At 40.8% G+C, this 16,687-nt stretch overlaps 1 protein-coding gene across 1 annotated transcript in view; it reads right to left on the reverse strand.

The window, feature by feature from the left end:
• Nucleotides 1-290: 290 nt before the first annotated feature.
• LOC146635098 (uncharacterized) overlaps nt 291-16,687 on the reverse strand; it is a 77,816-nt gene continuing 61,419 nt past the window's right edge. Inside the window, exons 4-8 of the mRNA XM_085350024.1 lie at nt 2,841-3,493; nt 2,568-2,672; nt 668-822; nt 471-568; nt 291-392 (exon numbers count right to left, since the gene is read on the reverse strand). Of these exons, the coding sequence (XP_085206150.1) occupies nt 291-392; nt 471-568; nt 668-822; nt 2,568-2,672; nt 2,841-3,493 (1,113 nt within the window). The remainder of the gene's footprint in view (nt 393-470; nt 569-667; nt 823-2,567; nt 2,673-2,840; nt 3,494-16,687) is intronic.

Consider the following 16,687-nt stretch of genomic DNA (forward strand, 5'->3'; position numbering starts at 1 on the left):
CACCTGGACATTGTTGGGAGCACTGTGAGGGTCATGTTCTTTGAATTCTCCAGTGCTTTTAACACAATCAGACCATCACTGCTGGGGAATAAGCTCACAGAAATGCAGGTGGATGCCCCAGTGGTTGGTTGGATTACGGACTATTTAACAAGTCGACCACAGCATGTCCGACTGAAGAGCTCCCGCTAAGATAACATCTTGAGCAGCACGGGGGCGCCGCAGGGGACAGTCCTATCCCCCTTCCTCTTCACTCTCTACACATCTGACTTCAGGTACAAGTCTCAGTCATGTCATCTGCAGAAATTCTCAGATGACTCTACCACTGTGGGCTCTGGGATGGACACGAGGAGGAGTACAGGAGTGTGGTCGACAGCTTTGTCGAGTGGTGTGAGCTAAACCACCTACAACTTAACATCACAAAGACAAAGGCACTGATTATGGATTTTAGGAAGCAGGCTCCTCCTCCTAACCCTGTCACCATCAGTGGGGCTGATGTGGAGATAGTTGAGGACTACTGGTACTGGGTACTGGTACTGGTACACTTGGTACACTTGGACTGTAAACTGGACTGGACCAAGAACACCAATGCTATCTTCAAAAAAGGGCAGAGTCTGCTTTTCCTACTGAGGCGACTTAGATCCTTCAATGTTGGTAGGAATATGCTGACCATGTTCTATCACTCGGTGTTGGAGAGCGTCGTGTTCTTTGCAGCTGTGTGCTGGGGAAGTGGGGTGAAGACAGCTGATGCCAAAAGGCTGAACAAACTGATTAGAAAGGCTAGTTCTGTCCTGGGTGTCAGACTTGAGAACCTGGAGGTGGTGTCTGAAAGGAGAATGCTAAAAAAGCTTGTTTCTATCATGGACAACCCCTCCCACCCCATGCATGCCCCCATGATGGACCATCAGAGCAAACACAGCAAAAGACTCATTGCCCCGAAATGCAGAGATCGCCACAGTAAATCCTTTGTGCCGGTGGCAATAAGACTGTATAACTCTTCCTCACTCTGTAGATAATTTTCCTGAGACGATTACCAATGTTATTCTGTTCCCTTTCAGACCGTGTAATATTACCCAACAGTACCTTATTGAATATTTGTTTCATCCCCCCATCATACGCTGCTACTCCCTTTATTCTATTGCACAATACTTTGTCACTTTCTAGAATCGCCTGCACTGATAGTTAAGTTATTTATTCACCAGGATAGTTATATATATTACTTCGTTAGTTATCTGATACTATGTCTTGCACTATCCTACGGTATATTACTGTACACTACTATTCTTATTGTATATATTGTATATCTTATATCTTATTCATCTGTTCCTCTGTCTCTCCTGCTGCTTTGAGCATGTACATGACAAAAGAATTTCCCTCGGGATAAATAAAGTTCTTCTTATTCTTATCTATACATGCAGCTTCCTAAATGTAACATTCAGGATTATTCACTGCAGGTCCAGAAATCAGAGCTACCTCATCAGATCCAAGAGTGACATCAGCTGACACTCTTTACAGGAGATTCCATCTGAACTCTGTGGAGCCTGATCAAGGTTTTTAAGTCCAACCCTGAAACCAGAAGAGGATCTTTCTCTCTCTTCAGATTCATTGTGATCCAGTGATTTCAGTCCTGCATGATCAGGCTGATGTTTGCACAGAGCAGATAATGAAGTGAATGCACATTGGTAACAGTGAAACAGTTAATGTACAGCTTGGGGTCACAGCTGAAGTTCACTTCCATGTGTGTACATTCATGTTTGTTACGATGACCTGATTGTGAGAAGCTTTTGTCACAGTGTCTGCAGTTGTATGGTGTCTCTTCTTTGTGGATTCACTTATTGCTTTTTCTTTAAGCTCACGTGCAGTGGTGAAGGATAACCCTCACCGGTCACAGATGTACTTTTTGACCCCGCTGTGGAAGAGTTCATGCATTTTTAATGTACTTGGTGTGTGGAAGCCTCTCCCACATTCTTTGCAGTAGTTCATTTTGTCTCCAGTGTGTCTACGTTGATGTGGTTTAAAGTCCCGTTGATGATTGGAGGTTTTTCCACAAAAGCCACAGAGAAACTCTTTCCCACCACCACAGTGACGACAGGGCTGAGAACTGGATCCATCTTTATCACTCTGCTTCTATGCAAAGACAGTATAAGTCAACTCTGCCAATATCCAATTACATTTCACTGTTTACATTATAACACTCAGCTTACTGGGTGAAAATGCCTCTTCATTTTTCCAAACAGTTAATTCAGTATAATTCCATAAGTTTACTGATCAGACTTGTTCCAAACACTCGGGTTACAATTACAAGATAAAAATAAATACATATCTCACAGTAACTGCACTTGTAGAGTTAATTTCTGGTGTGGATCTGTTGGTGTTTTTTCAGGTGATGTGGAGCTTTAAAAGTCTTCTCACACAGGTCACATTTGTAAGGTCTCTCCTCAGTGTGGCTAAACATGTGTTGTTGTAACTGTGCATCTGTTGTAAATGGTTTCCCACACTGATCACAGCAGCAAACATCATTTCCAGTGTGAATCCGTAGGTGAATATTTCGGTACTTTTTTTCACTGAACCTTTTTCCACAAAAGTCGCAGCTGTAGGCCTTAATTCCAGAGTGGGTAACTAGATGCCTCTGTAAGTCGCTATTTTGAGCAAAAGTCTTACCACACAACTCACAGCTGTGTGCTTTAACTCCACTGTGGATGATATGGTGTGATTTTAGGCCTTGACGATGGGTAAAAGACTTTCCACACAAGTTGCAGCTGAATGCTTTAACTCCACTGTGGATGAGTTGGTGTGTTTTTAAGCTATCAGCCAGGGCAAAAGACTTTCCACACAAGTCACACCTGTGAGGTTTAACTCCACTGTGGATGAGTTGGTGTGTTTTTAAGTTTTGGGCTTGATTAAAAGACTTTCCACACAAGTGACAGTAGTGTGCTTTAACTCCACTGTGGATGAGTTGGTGTGTTTTTAAGTTTTGAGCCAGAGTAAAAGACTTTCCACACAAGTCACAAATGTACGGTCTAACTCCACTGTGGATGAGTCTGTGTGTTTTTAAGCATCTAGCCCGGGTAAAAGACTTTCCACACAACTCACAGCTGTAAGGTTTAACTCCACTGTGGATGAGTTGGTGTATTTTTAAACCTCCAGCCTGAGTAAAAGACTTTCCACACAAGTCACAGCTGTAAGGTTTAACTTCACTGTGGATGACTTTGTGTTTTTTTAGACCTCCAGCCAGAGTAAAAGACTTTCCACACAAGTCACAGCTATATGCTTTAACTCCACTGTGGATGAGTCGGTGTGTTTTTAAGTTTTGAGCCAGGGTAAAAGACTTTCCACACAAGTCACAGCTGTACGGTTTCACTCCACTGTGGATGAGTTTGTGTGTCTTTAAGCTTTGAGCCAGGGTAAAAGACTTGCCACACAAGTCACAGCTGTACGCTTTAACTCCACTATGGAAGAGTTGGTGTCTTTTTAATTCTCCAGCCCGGGTAAAATCCTTCCCACACTCATCACAGCTGTATGTTTTCTCTCCTTTTCTTCTGTGAGGTTTGTCGGCCTCCTGAGAGCGCTGACTTTTCGCCTCATGTTGGTCCTGCAGTGACAGAGATACAAACAGAGGCAGTGAGTGAAATGCAGTAATGGAACAAACTGAAACTCCCTCCATTAGTGGAATTTAATGTGACAACAAACACATTGTTGGTGTGTTTCCACCACCTTGTGGTGATAGTATCACATTACAATGATGTGCTACAATGGGAGTTGTAATGAAAATGACATTATTGAAGAAATATTGATCAGCGGAGAAAATATTTTACTCATAAAAAATTGTGAGTTTAACTGATGATATTGTTGTTTCAATGTGTGCTGATAAAATATCATGTTTGTATTTTCTTGTAACTGCTGTGGTTTTTGATTGTGAATGCTGAGTAACAGGAGCAGAAGAGTATGGTGGAGCAGCGGTTGGTTTTTAAAAACCCGTTAACAGCAGCATTATCTTTTCCATCCAGGGCTCCTCCATATATATATATAATATATATATATATATAATATATATATATATATATATATATATATATATATATATATATATATATATATATATATATATATATATATATATATATATATATATATATATATATATATATATATATATATATATATATATATATATATATATATATATATGGAGGAGCCCTGGATGGAAAAGATAATGCTGCTGTTAACGGGTTTTTAAAAACCAACCAGCTGTGCACACTGTTTCAATAACAGTGTAACTGTGATATTTTTCTCACCTTTTGTGTTGAAGTCATTGTTTCCTCTGTAGTGGCTGAGCTGAGTCCAAATGGCTGAAATTGTCCTTCCGCTGCTCCACCATACTCTTCTGCTCCTGTTACTCAGCTGGGACACAAAAAGTATATACACACATCCCTGACAAAAAGAAACAGAGCAAATAAACATTACTACGCTCCTCATTGACAACAATACCTATGAAGCTTCAAGGTGAAACCTCAGATAGAAAGTAATCAGTTGCCTACAACAATCTAAAAGGGAAAAAGCCACTGACTGCCCTACATATCACTGCCTAAGAGTCACGGAAATGGCTTATGTATAAAGAAGGTTAATAGTTGGTTCGAGCAGTTAAAATGTTCTTGCTTGTACATTTCTTTGGACAATATTATGTACAGTAGGTGCATTCTATCTTATGTAGGAGACATGTTTATCGTGACACAAAGAACATCTTTTTGTTGCACTGCTATTATCGCAAGGTTTGGGCGTGATCATATAGGCTGTGAGGCGTTTAATAATCACGCTTAGTTCAGTGAGCTATCCTACAGAAGCCTGGTTTGTCTCTACTAACTGGTATTTTCTTGCAATTGTATTGCAACATTGTGAAAATTTGTAATGTATGGTGTTCTAATTATTTTATGTTTTAATTTAGAATACACAAGACTGTAAAGTAATTCTTCTAGGACAGTGGTTCTTAACCTTTTTGGAGGTACTGAACCACACCAGTTTCATATACGCAATACGATTTTTTTCGAATTCAAGACATACATTTTTTTTTTTACTGGGCCGTGTATGTCACAGCGGAGGTTCTGCCGAACCCCTGAGACCGACTCACCGACCCCCTAGGGTTTGATCGAACGCAGGTTAAGAACCACTGTTCTAGGACCTCCGAAGTGACAGGTGGCCACAGGTGATTTTTTTTTTTGTTAACCCTTTAAGACCTACCAAAGAACCAAGTCCGCCAGAGCTTATATTATATTTTTACCTGCTGTAGTGCCATTTTTGGGAGCATTTCAAGTTGATATACATCAATACAACCATTATAGCCCAAATTTTAATAATATGTATGCATTAAGTGCATAGTAATTACATAAATTGCAAAAAAGTGCAATAAATTACAAAAAAAATAATTGTTTTTTTAACATATATTTCTAGTTAGAGAAATTAAAGAGGCTTATCCCTCAAAACTGTAAATACAAAAAAGTTGCATAAAATAGTTTCCCACCACAGGAAATTTATTTTGAGTGTCTTCATAGTTTTATTTTTGAAATACACCAATTTTTATATACTGCAGGAAAAACTAAAATCAATATAATGCAAATTTGCAAAAAGAAAATAGCATATGCATCAAAATAAACCATTTCCAGCAGTGCAATATGAGGCCTAAGCATCCCAGAAACGACACAGAAAGTAATAAAGTCAAACATAACTTTAAAAAAACCCCAGTACAGGCTCATAAGGCCCTGATGGCGAAAAAACTACAACTACTGCAAAATGACGTCACTTCCGGTTTCGGGCAGGTAATGGCGGACATGCAATAGTTCGCGCTGATGGACGTAGGAGGTGTTACGAACAGCTGATGGGATCAGCAAAGCGTGTTTCTGGAATATTATGCTTTTGTTGCTGCAAGTGCTTTTTATGCAATTTTTGCAAAGCTACATGTGGAAGGAAACTGTGACCTAGGACAAGCTGATGGCATAAGATGTAAGTACAACTCCTCCGGTTTCATATGCAAAAAGAATTATTGCGCTAGCTTATGTGGTTGCAGTGCTACCGGGATTTAAAAGTAGTTACGCAAAACGGAGCTCCAACCGGCTTTAAAGAGTTAAAGTACAAGTGTTACTTTTAACAGACTGAAGCACTTAAAGCCTTTGTATTCTATGTTTGTAGCTTTCATGACATTCAATAAATGCCGCAAAGTGCCCGTCTTGAAGAACCCGTGCCTGTGTTGGCATTTCTGAGCTACAGTGAAAACTCGCCCTAGCCAGTGCTGTTGAGAAGCTCATTAAGAAGACGGCAGCTGCAGAGAGTGACGGTGAAGTGGAGCGACACAAGAGGGCGCCATTGCATAAGCCTACTGTTCACAAGCAGCCAAGCACAGTAGAAGCAACGTTATAGAGTTTGACAGACGACGTGACTTTTGAGCATTGCATGCCGGGTACTAGTGGCAAAACAATCCAAGCAATGCATCAAATGCAAGCATTTGCAGCACCGCAAAACGTTCATTCTCCGGTTCCAATACCTTCTTGCTTTGTCTTTGCCCTCCAAAACAGGTATGTACAAAACGAAGGAGAACAATGCCGGTCCATACAAAGACAGACTTGATGAAAAGTTAAAGAAAAGATACAAGAAAAAAAATCAAACGAGTGAAAGGGTTAGACCCTTACGAGCACACAGAGTGGACAAAAGACGTTAACGTGCTGCCCAACTTTCACCACGCTCAGATTTATAATTATACGGTTCTTAGAGTGAGTGCATACACTCATGAACGGATGGGTACAGGACCTTGAAATGCACCGTGTAGAACGAAAGACCATCGTACGAACAAAGGTAAGTTTACCAGTCTCACAAATCGTCTTCATAAATACACATTTGTTAACCGTTTATTAATAGGACCTTTGAGCTCAACGGTAATTAATTAGTAATAATTTCTGGTACGCATTACAGAAATGTAGCAGTGACAATAATATCGTATGCTGTAATCATACTGGGCAATTAGTGATACAAAAAAAATGTTTTATGCTGTTTATCCTGTGAATAAAAGTATATGTTTTTGTCAATGTACCATGGTAATAACAGAAGTGAAACGCAATATTGTGTCAGGACAATTCACTATTTATGCACAATAAACAAAGGAGCATAGCGCCACAATTTCTGTTCAGCGCCAGACTTACTTGTAACCTATATCACCAATTATGTTATGAAAAATGACATATTAACTACTACAAAACACTGACCTTTGTGGGAATGCTTGGAGCAGACAAACATGTGAGCTGGAGTGTTGCTCCAGAGTGTTGCTCCGGCTCTTTGTTACTTTGGAAACATGGCTTGAACAATTTCTCTTCAACGACGTAATCCGATAAAAACCGATCTCTTTACCCGTCGGCTTCCCGTGGCTGTCATGCAACCGACTATTGCAGTTAATAATACAACAGCTTCTTTAATATCACCAACCATTCCCATGTTATTGCAGTGTATCCATATAAATGGCCCACACTGTAGTTGTATAGAGATTGAACATGTGACGTCATTAAGGGGTAAAACCGCAAAAGATTCTGGGAACTCGTGGCAAGCGGTACTAGCGCACGCAGGCTTTCAATTGAAATCAGTTAGTCAGGCATAAAAAGAAACACAAAAAATGGCAAGAGGCTGTTGTATTATTATTATTATTATTTGTTGCATCATATTGCTGTAATTGTTTTATATATATATATATATATATATATATATATATATATATATATATATATATATATATATATATATATATATATATATATATATATATATATATATATATATATAAATAAAAGAAGGCATCGGTGGGCAAGAGACGAAAAACAGGGCGTTGTTGGAATGCTACTATGCAAGTAACCCCGGCGGAAGGGGCTACATGAATAGGATGAGGGACCTATGGATTCTTCGATACCCAACATCCACAATGACGGCGAAACAACTAGTAGCTCAGTGTTCCAACATTCGAAAGAAGGGACTGCTCTCACAAGTTGAACAGCGACAAGGGGCAGTACCTTCCATGGAGAAGGAGGCTAGAGGGCAAGATCAAAGTAGCACGGAGGGAGGTTAGCCAACTAACGGAGTTGCAGAAAGGTGCGACAAATAAGGTGCCTAAGAAATACAGCAAGCTGTCCATACCTGAGGCCTTGGAAACTGCCAAGCAAAGACTCACAGCCTTGGCCAGCCGCTTGAGGAGGTACACCAGAGAGATAGAAGGCAGGAGAATAAACCAGCTGTTCTCCACAGAACCAGCAAAGGTGTACTCTCAGTGGCAAGGGAACAATAAGAGAACAGCACCACCAAGGCTGGAGACGGAGCAATACTGGAAGAGCATATGGGAGAAGGATGCAACCCATAACGGCAATGCTCAGTGGCTAGAGGATCTGAGGGCTGACCACAGCGACCTCCCTGAACAGGGTCCAGTAACCATCACAGTGGCAGATATCCAAGAAAGGGTCTCCAGTATGAAGAGTTGGACAGCACCAGGGCCCGACATGGTTCACGCCTACTGGCTGAAGAAGCTGACTGCACTCCACGAGCGTCTGGCAGCACAAATGAACCAGCTGCTAGTTAACGAGAGACACCCGGAATGGCTAACTGAAGGCCGGACGGTCCTGATCCCCAAGGACCCCAAGAAGGGACCGGTCCCCTCCAACTACCGACCAATAACCTGCCTCAGTACTACATGGAAGCTCCTGTCAGGCATCATATCGGCTAAGATGAACAGGCACATGGGTCAATACATGAGCGGGACACAGAAAGGAATTGGCAAGAATACCAGAGGCGCAAAACACCAGCTACTGGTAGACAGAACAATCAGCCGAGACTGCAAGACCAGACTGACCAACCTGTGCACTGCCTGAATTGGTTACAAGAAGGCCTATGACTCAATGCCCCACAGCTGGATACTGGAATGCCTAGAATTGTACAAGATCAATGGGACCCTAAGAGCCTTCATCAGGAACTCAATGGGGATGTGGCGTACAACACTAGAGGCCAACTCCAAGCCCATAGCACAAGTCACCATCAAGTGCGGGATCTACCAAGGAGATGCTCTGTCCCCACTGCGGTTCTGCATAGGCCTGAACCCCCTCAGTGAGATCATTAACAAGACTGGCTACGGATACAGACTACAGAACGGAGCAGTTGTCAGCCACCTCCTGTACATGGATGACATCAAGCTGTATGCCAAGAGTGAACGAGACATCGATTCACTGATCCACACTACCAGGCTATACAGCAATGACATTGGAATGTCGTTCGGACTGGAGAAGTGTAGTCGGATGGTAACAAAGAGAGGGAAGGTAGTCAGAACTGAGGAGATTGAACTACCAGAAGGCAACATTGCAGACATAGAGGACAGTTACAAGTACTTGGGGATCCCACAGGCGAATGGGAACCAAGTCCTGAGGAGTCAGCTGAGGAGTCAGCTGAATGGTAAGAACAAGATCCGGGCCATCAACACGTACGCCCTGCCCATGATCAGGTACCCTGCTGGGGTAATAGGCTGGCCAAAGGAGGAGATAGAAGCCACTGACATCAAGACAAGAAAGCTCCTTACCATGCATGGAGGGTTTCACCCCAAATCCAGCACCCTGAGGCTGTACGCTAAGCGGAAGGAAGGGGGCCGGGGACTGGTGAGTGTCAGCACCACAGTCCAGGATGAGACAACGAACATCCAAGAATACATTAGGAAGATGGCCCCAACTGACCGAGTGCTCAGTGAATACCTCAGGCAGCAGAAACCCAAGAAAGAGGAGGGAGACGAGGAACCATCATGGAAGGACAGCCCCCTGCACGGTATGTACCACCGGCAGATAGAGGAGGTGGCTGATATCCAGAAATCCTACCAGTGGCTGGACAAAGCTGGACTGAAAGACAGCACAGAGGCACTAATCATGGCAGCACAAGAACAAGCTCTGAGCACAAGATCCATAGAGGCTGGGGTCTATCACACCAGGCAAGACCCCAGGTGCAGGCTGTGTAAAGATGCCCCAGAGACAATCCAGCACATAACAGCAGGGTGCAAGATGCTAGCAGGCAAGGCATACATGGAACGCCATAACCAAGTGGCCGGCATAGTGTACAGGAACATCTGTGCCGAGTATAACCTGGAAGTCCCGAGGTCAAAATGGGAGATGCCCCCAAGGGTGGTGGAGAATGACCGAGCTAAGATCCTGTGGGACTTCCAGATACAGACGGACAAAATGGTGGTGGCTAACCAACCGGACATAGTGGTGGTAGACAAACAGAAGAAGACGGCCGTAGTGATCGATGTAGCGGTTCCGAATGACAGCAATATCAGGAAGAAGGAACACGAGAAGCTGGAGAAATACCAAGGGCTCAGAGAAGAGCTCGAGAGGATGTGGAGGGTGAAGGTAACGGTGGTCCCCGTGGTAATCGGAGCACTAGGTGCGGTGACTCCCAAGCTAGGCGAGTGGCTCCAGCAGATCCCAGGAACAACATCGGAGATCTCTGTCCAGAAGAGCGCAGTCCTGGGAACAGCTAAGATACTGCGCAGGACCCTCAAGCTCCCAGGCCTCTGGTAGAGGACCCGAGCTTGAAGGATAAACCGCCCGCAGGGGCGTGCTGGGTGTTATAATATATATATATATATATATATATATATGTGTGTATATATATATATATATGTATATATATATATATATATATATATATATACACACACACACATATATATATATATATATATATATATATATATATATATATATATATATATATATACACTGTCAAAGATACTTGTCTGTCAGTGAAGATATAAAGTTATAATAAACAAAGATCAATGCAACTTATTTGACACAGAGTTTAAGTTCACTGCTGTAATAACTAATAATGATTAATATAGAAATAACTTTATATTTACATTACCAAAGTGAGATGACTTTAGTCTCCTGAACAACATTAGCTAATTGTTATTTACTAGCTCATCTTAAAATGACTGTTCAGTAGAAAAATGAAGCCCAACAATCATGTTTTTACAGTCTCACGGTCTCAGCATCAGATACTCAAAAAAATCAAACAAAGATAAAATTAAAACAAATAGATGAAGAAGAAAAAATTCTCCTTCATTTCTGTCAAACAATGCTGCATGAAACCTTTCCAGCAGTTAGTATCATAAGCTGTCCAGGTTTGTGTGTCTATCAAAACACTTTTTACAAATCCTGCTGGAATTTGTCAGGTTACAGCTGCAGTCAAAGCACGATGGAAATAAGTGAACAAGCAAGCAAACGCTCAGCTTCTCATGCTGAGCTAATGATTAGTTGGTGTTGGTTTCCTCTCACTCTTCTTTTAATGTGTTCACAATTAGGGCTGGGCTATATCATACCATTCACGGTAATACCGTGAATGGTAATACCGTAATACCGTGAATGGGCAACGATAGGAAAATGACATATCGCAATAGAATATGGATAAAACGCGCATGCGCAGTGCCTTTGTTTACATACGTACATGGCTGCGACGCAGAATGAGAAGAGCGAAAGTAGATCATTAAATGAAACAGATGAACCAGAATTGGTTTGTAAAAATGCTGCAACTTCAGTGGTGTGGAACTGGTTTGGCTTTCGTCCATCAGATACACAACAAAGCACTATTTTTGGTAGAGCATGCTAGCGGCCGTCGTTATTACCGTGTTGTTTGGAAAATACGCCACACTTAAAATCAATCCTTTGATTTTTCTGAAAATCGACAGTGCCCTTTATAATCCCGTGTGCCTTATGTATGAATTCTGGTTGTGTTTACTGACCTCGAAACGATTTTATGTGGTACACGGTGTTCGAAAATCTGTCAAATGTTTAGTACGACTTTGCTAAGCTACGAAGCCGCACTGCTTGATGGATTGTGGGAACATTATGGCTATCGTAGGAAGGAGCCTCGCGGAGTGATACGTACTGTGCTTCAACATAATATTACCGTATTGTGTGTGTATAACCTCTTTTTAAGTTTTGTGGATATTATACATGGTTATGCTGAGGATATGTCAGCCAATTTCCAATGGAAATGTCTTTTGGTTAAACTGTCAGCAAGGAATTTGCACTGTTACATTTTTATATAACTTAAATGCACATAAAAAAACAGCTGCTTGTTTAAGTGAAAATACATTGATGGGGGTTTTTGCACTAATAAAGTTGTGGAGTTGTAAAGTATTTTGTCTAGTGTCAATTATATCGTTATCGCAAATTTTCAAATGTATATCGTGATAAATATTTTTGGTCATATCGCCCTGCTCTATTCACAATAAACCCCTAACGGACCGAGAAGAGCAACAGAAGAGCTCATTCAGGAGCTGTTGAAGTTCTTCACGGATTTTTGATGGGAGCGACCAGGCGGATAATTTTATTTCCAAAATCAGACATCTTTATTAGCGCTGGAAGAAAATGAAATACAGATGCATCTGTAGATCATCCTATGAAGTCCTATTCTAAAGGCTGATTTCCCTCTCCCAGGCTTGTACCTGTGGCTTCATGTCCTGGGGGTTGGTTGTTCTCCTGCCCTGCACCCCATCCTTTTGTTCTTACCCTCTAGCAACCGTCATATTCTAACGTTGCAAGCAATCACAAACTCTACAGTCTGTCTAACTCCAATGTATACGAAGCAATCTATTATTCTCAACAGAGATAAACTCAGCATAAACTGAACCCACATTAAAGTTAGCTCCGTGCTTACCTTTAGATGAGCTCACAAACCGAGAGAGACTCCGTGATGAAGCTTAAAGTCTTTCCAAACAGGAAACAGATCAGGTAGCAGAGACCCACGTGGTTCACGCTGATCCCAGCTAGGATCCAGGAGACAAGGGTGTGCAGATCGATGCAGATATCGAGCCAAACGTTGGTAGTGGTATATGTTCCTGTACGTTTACTACTTTACTCCCGTTTCATGAAAAAGCAGCTCTCTCTGCTCGACTCCTCTCCTGCACACACACTTTGCTCCGCCCCCTTTATTTGGCTCCGCTGTGATTTGTTGCTGTGCGATCACGTGACTCAGCTAAACAACGTAACCACGTGGGGTATTTCAAAATTAGGGCCTATCTCCTTTTCCTAAACTCTTTTCCGTGGCTCGAGGAAAACGTCATCGTGGGAAGGAGAATTGCTAAGGACTCAGGGAAAGAGAGGAGCGGTGCTGAGAATTGGAACAGCCTTACACTCGTCTCTCTGTAACAACGTGACACCGGATGTCCGCCTGTTGAAACTACAGAAGATGGCAAGGGCGTAGGCTGTGTCCCAATTCAGGGTCTGCACGCTTGAAGTACGCGCTCTACGCGCACTACGTACGGCGCGTACTATAAGTACGAGAAGTGCGGAAGTGAGAGGCTTGTGAAATGGGCTTTGTCGCGCTGTTAGGGTTGCCTAGCAACCATGATACTAACCGCGAGACACGTTACATACAGCATTGTTTGATAGAAATGAAGGAGAAAAATGTTTTGTTGGTCATTCATTTTTGTCATGACATCACTTTGATTAATTGAGTATCTGAGGCTGAGACCACGGGACTGTAAAACATGATTGTTGGGCTTCATTTCTGTGCTGAACAGTCATTTAAGATTAGTTAGTAAATAACAATTAGTTAATGTTGTTCATGAGACTAAAGTCATCTCACTGTGGCAATGTAAATATAATATGGCCAATATTATAGTATTGTCAGTTTATTATGATATATATCTATATCTACACATATATCTATATATATATATATATATATATATCTATATAAATAAATAAATAAATATATATATATATATATATATATATATATATATATATATATATATATATATATATATATATACACACACACATATACATATATCACTGACTTTCAGCTTGTTGTGTTTGTGGATATATAACTGACTTTAATTATTAAACATTCGCACATAAATAAGTGACATCATATTCAGTACTTTTGACAGTTCACTCTTCGGCCGCTCCATCTTATTAGGGAAATTCCAAATACATAAATGTAAATTTCAAAACTCAACCCCATCATTTAATTTGTTTTTGATTGAAATTGAATATTACTTAAAATCTCTTAAATTAACTTCCAATAAAAAAGGTTTATCATTGATTGAAATTCATTCAGAAATGTTTAACGAATGAGCTGTCACAACTTTCAAGTACAAAGTTGTTATGAAGTCTGTCACATCCCCCCCCCCTTTTTTTCTTTTTTTTTCCTTTTTTCTCCTTTATTTATTTATCCTTCTTATTTCATTGTACTGTATATTGTTACTCTTATTTGCCTTGTATGTCTACTGTACAAACTAAACTGGAATGACTGACTGTTCGCTTTATGATTTCAATAAAGTTTGGAAAAAAAAAACCTCTTCGGCCGCTCCTTTCTGCCGTATTTTGCGGCAAAATTATCCACACCCACCGCCGCGCTATGAATTGTGGGATATATGGGACCACGAAACATGCACCGGACCACGCTTGATATTTGGGGAAATCGACGGCGCATTTGGAGTATGCATTTGAAGTATGCATTTGAAGTACACTTCGAATTGGGACAGCCGTCGTCGCATGGCGATGACGTAATCGCACTTAAAATGCGTACTTCAAGCGTGCAGACCCTGAATTGGGACACAGCCGTAGATTTGGTTTTGGCATTGGTGGGGACGGATGATTCAACCACCAATCCCTGCACTATTTCTTTTTTTTCTTTTTCCCCCCTTTTTGTCTTTGCTTCTTGATAAAAAAAAAAGGAGAAATATACTTGCCTACATATGCTATTCTACATGCTTTTAAACCATTTAAAATTACAATTCATATATTTTACATTTGAATTATCCCATATGGAAAAGAAATAGTAAAAACTTATATGTGATTACTCATGAAAGTGGCCACTTTCATGAGTAAATCATATAAGGCTGGACTTCTTTAAGTTACTTTCAAGTAACTTAAAGAAGTCCAGACGCTTTTCTTTGCAAGCTCCTTTGACTGTAAGATTTATGAGTTTCATGCTTTCATAGTGGTCCTTGGGAGAGCTTGACATTTTTTATCAGGTGGTCCACACTGTAAAAAGTTTGAGAAACACTGATAAGCGTATGTGTGCTTTTGGAAAACATTTAAAGCTGCAGTACAGAATCTTTGAAACAAGCTTAAAACATTTTTAGAATATCAACAGAGTACTCTGGTTCTCTCTACAGCTCCTCACTCCACCAGGGCTGTTTGGCACTTTCTGATAGTGTGCAAATGTGATGTACGTACTGCGGCAGTCATACAGACACCTGGACGGTCCAAAAGTTGGCCTACCTATTACTGGCTGAGGTTTTAGTAGAGTTGTGGCTGAACCACATAAAAATATATCATTAATTTTAATCTCCCCAATCAATTATAATGTTATACGAGTATGAGTAAATCTGTTTTTTTTTCCTCTTTGTCAGTTTAACAGTTTCTGTTTTGCCTGTCACTGTTCCCTGTCCGTTTTCTTACCTGGTTCTTCCTGACCTTGCAGTTTCTCCTCACGTTCCCCTCTTTCCTCTCTCCTTCTTCAGACTGACAATCATACACAAATAGATTGTATTCAATTAGATGAAAAATTAAATTAATATAAAAAATACTATTAAGATCATGTTACAAGTTCAAAATTGGGGATGGAGACAAGAGAAAAAAACCACAATAACAACACTGGTCCGGCCGGGTTAAGTCAAACGATGATTTTAATAGTCACACACGTGGCAGATGGACACTGTATGCAGACAGCCTCAGATCTCGAAATGGTGGAGCATTGATCAAACTCTTATAGCCTCTGGTGCCCCCACCTTATCATAAAAGCCCAAACATTCACATGCTTTTCTCTCACACGGCGCCTAAGCTACGACCTTGGCTCCCTGTTTATCTGCTCCTGCTGAGATGGGGCAGAAAACTCCAGCATGTTCTGTTCTCTTCTAATCAGACAAATAAGGCGATGACTTTCTGCAAACAGTATTTCTTATAACATCATAAAACAATATCATTCATCCACAATAAATCAGCAGTCTAATGTAATGCGAATCAGTTTAACTAACGCAATAGTTATCAGCTTCTTCTAATTCAGGAGAATAATGCAAACTAAAACTACATAATAATTCACAATCTTTAATTAGGGGTATAACATGGCATAAAATAATATTATAATTTAACAATCACTAACAAATATAAAAATATAGTCCAAACAGGTAAGGTGTAATTGTATTATCAGCCATAGTGCTTGGTCTGTTTGTCCGATGTAAATCAATTGCAGTTAGAGGCTACATTAATTTCCCCACTGTAAGCACTTATTGAAATTATCTGAGCATTACAAGTACATATTTGCTTACTCTGTATGCTCAAATGTGACCCGTTATAGCCAACAGAAAAAAAGCGGAGGCCCGAAAAACAGGTGGGGGTCCTCCACCACCACCACTCACAGAGGCTGAGCAGTTGGCTTCCACATTTGTGATAATGTTGGCAGCATCACATATGATCTTCACAGTGCAGAGAACACAAATTAGCATCCATTACTATAATGAAATAATTTGTTAGTTTGAAATGCTACAGGGAACTATGTACCTGTACATTAATGCTGTGGAAAGACTTCCTGTTCACATAGTCTCCTTCATTTACTGAAGGAGCAATGACTGGAATGTGAGTGCCATCTATACACCCAATCACGCCTGGGAACCGTGAGA

Source organism: Diplotaxodon limnothrissa, linkage group LG3 (assembly GCF_057381915.1).
Source record: "Diplotaxodon limnothrissa isolate DT_005_m linkage group LG3, D_limnothrissa_male_GT1.1, whole genome shotgun sequence".
Taxonomy (NCBI): domain Eukaryota; kingdom Metazoa; phylum Chordata; class Actinopteri; order Cichliformes; family Cichlidae; genus Diplotaxodon; species Diplotaxodon limnothrissa.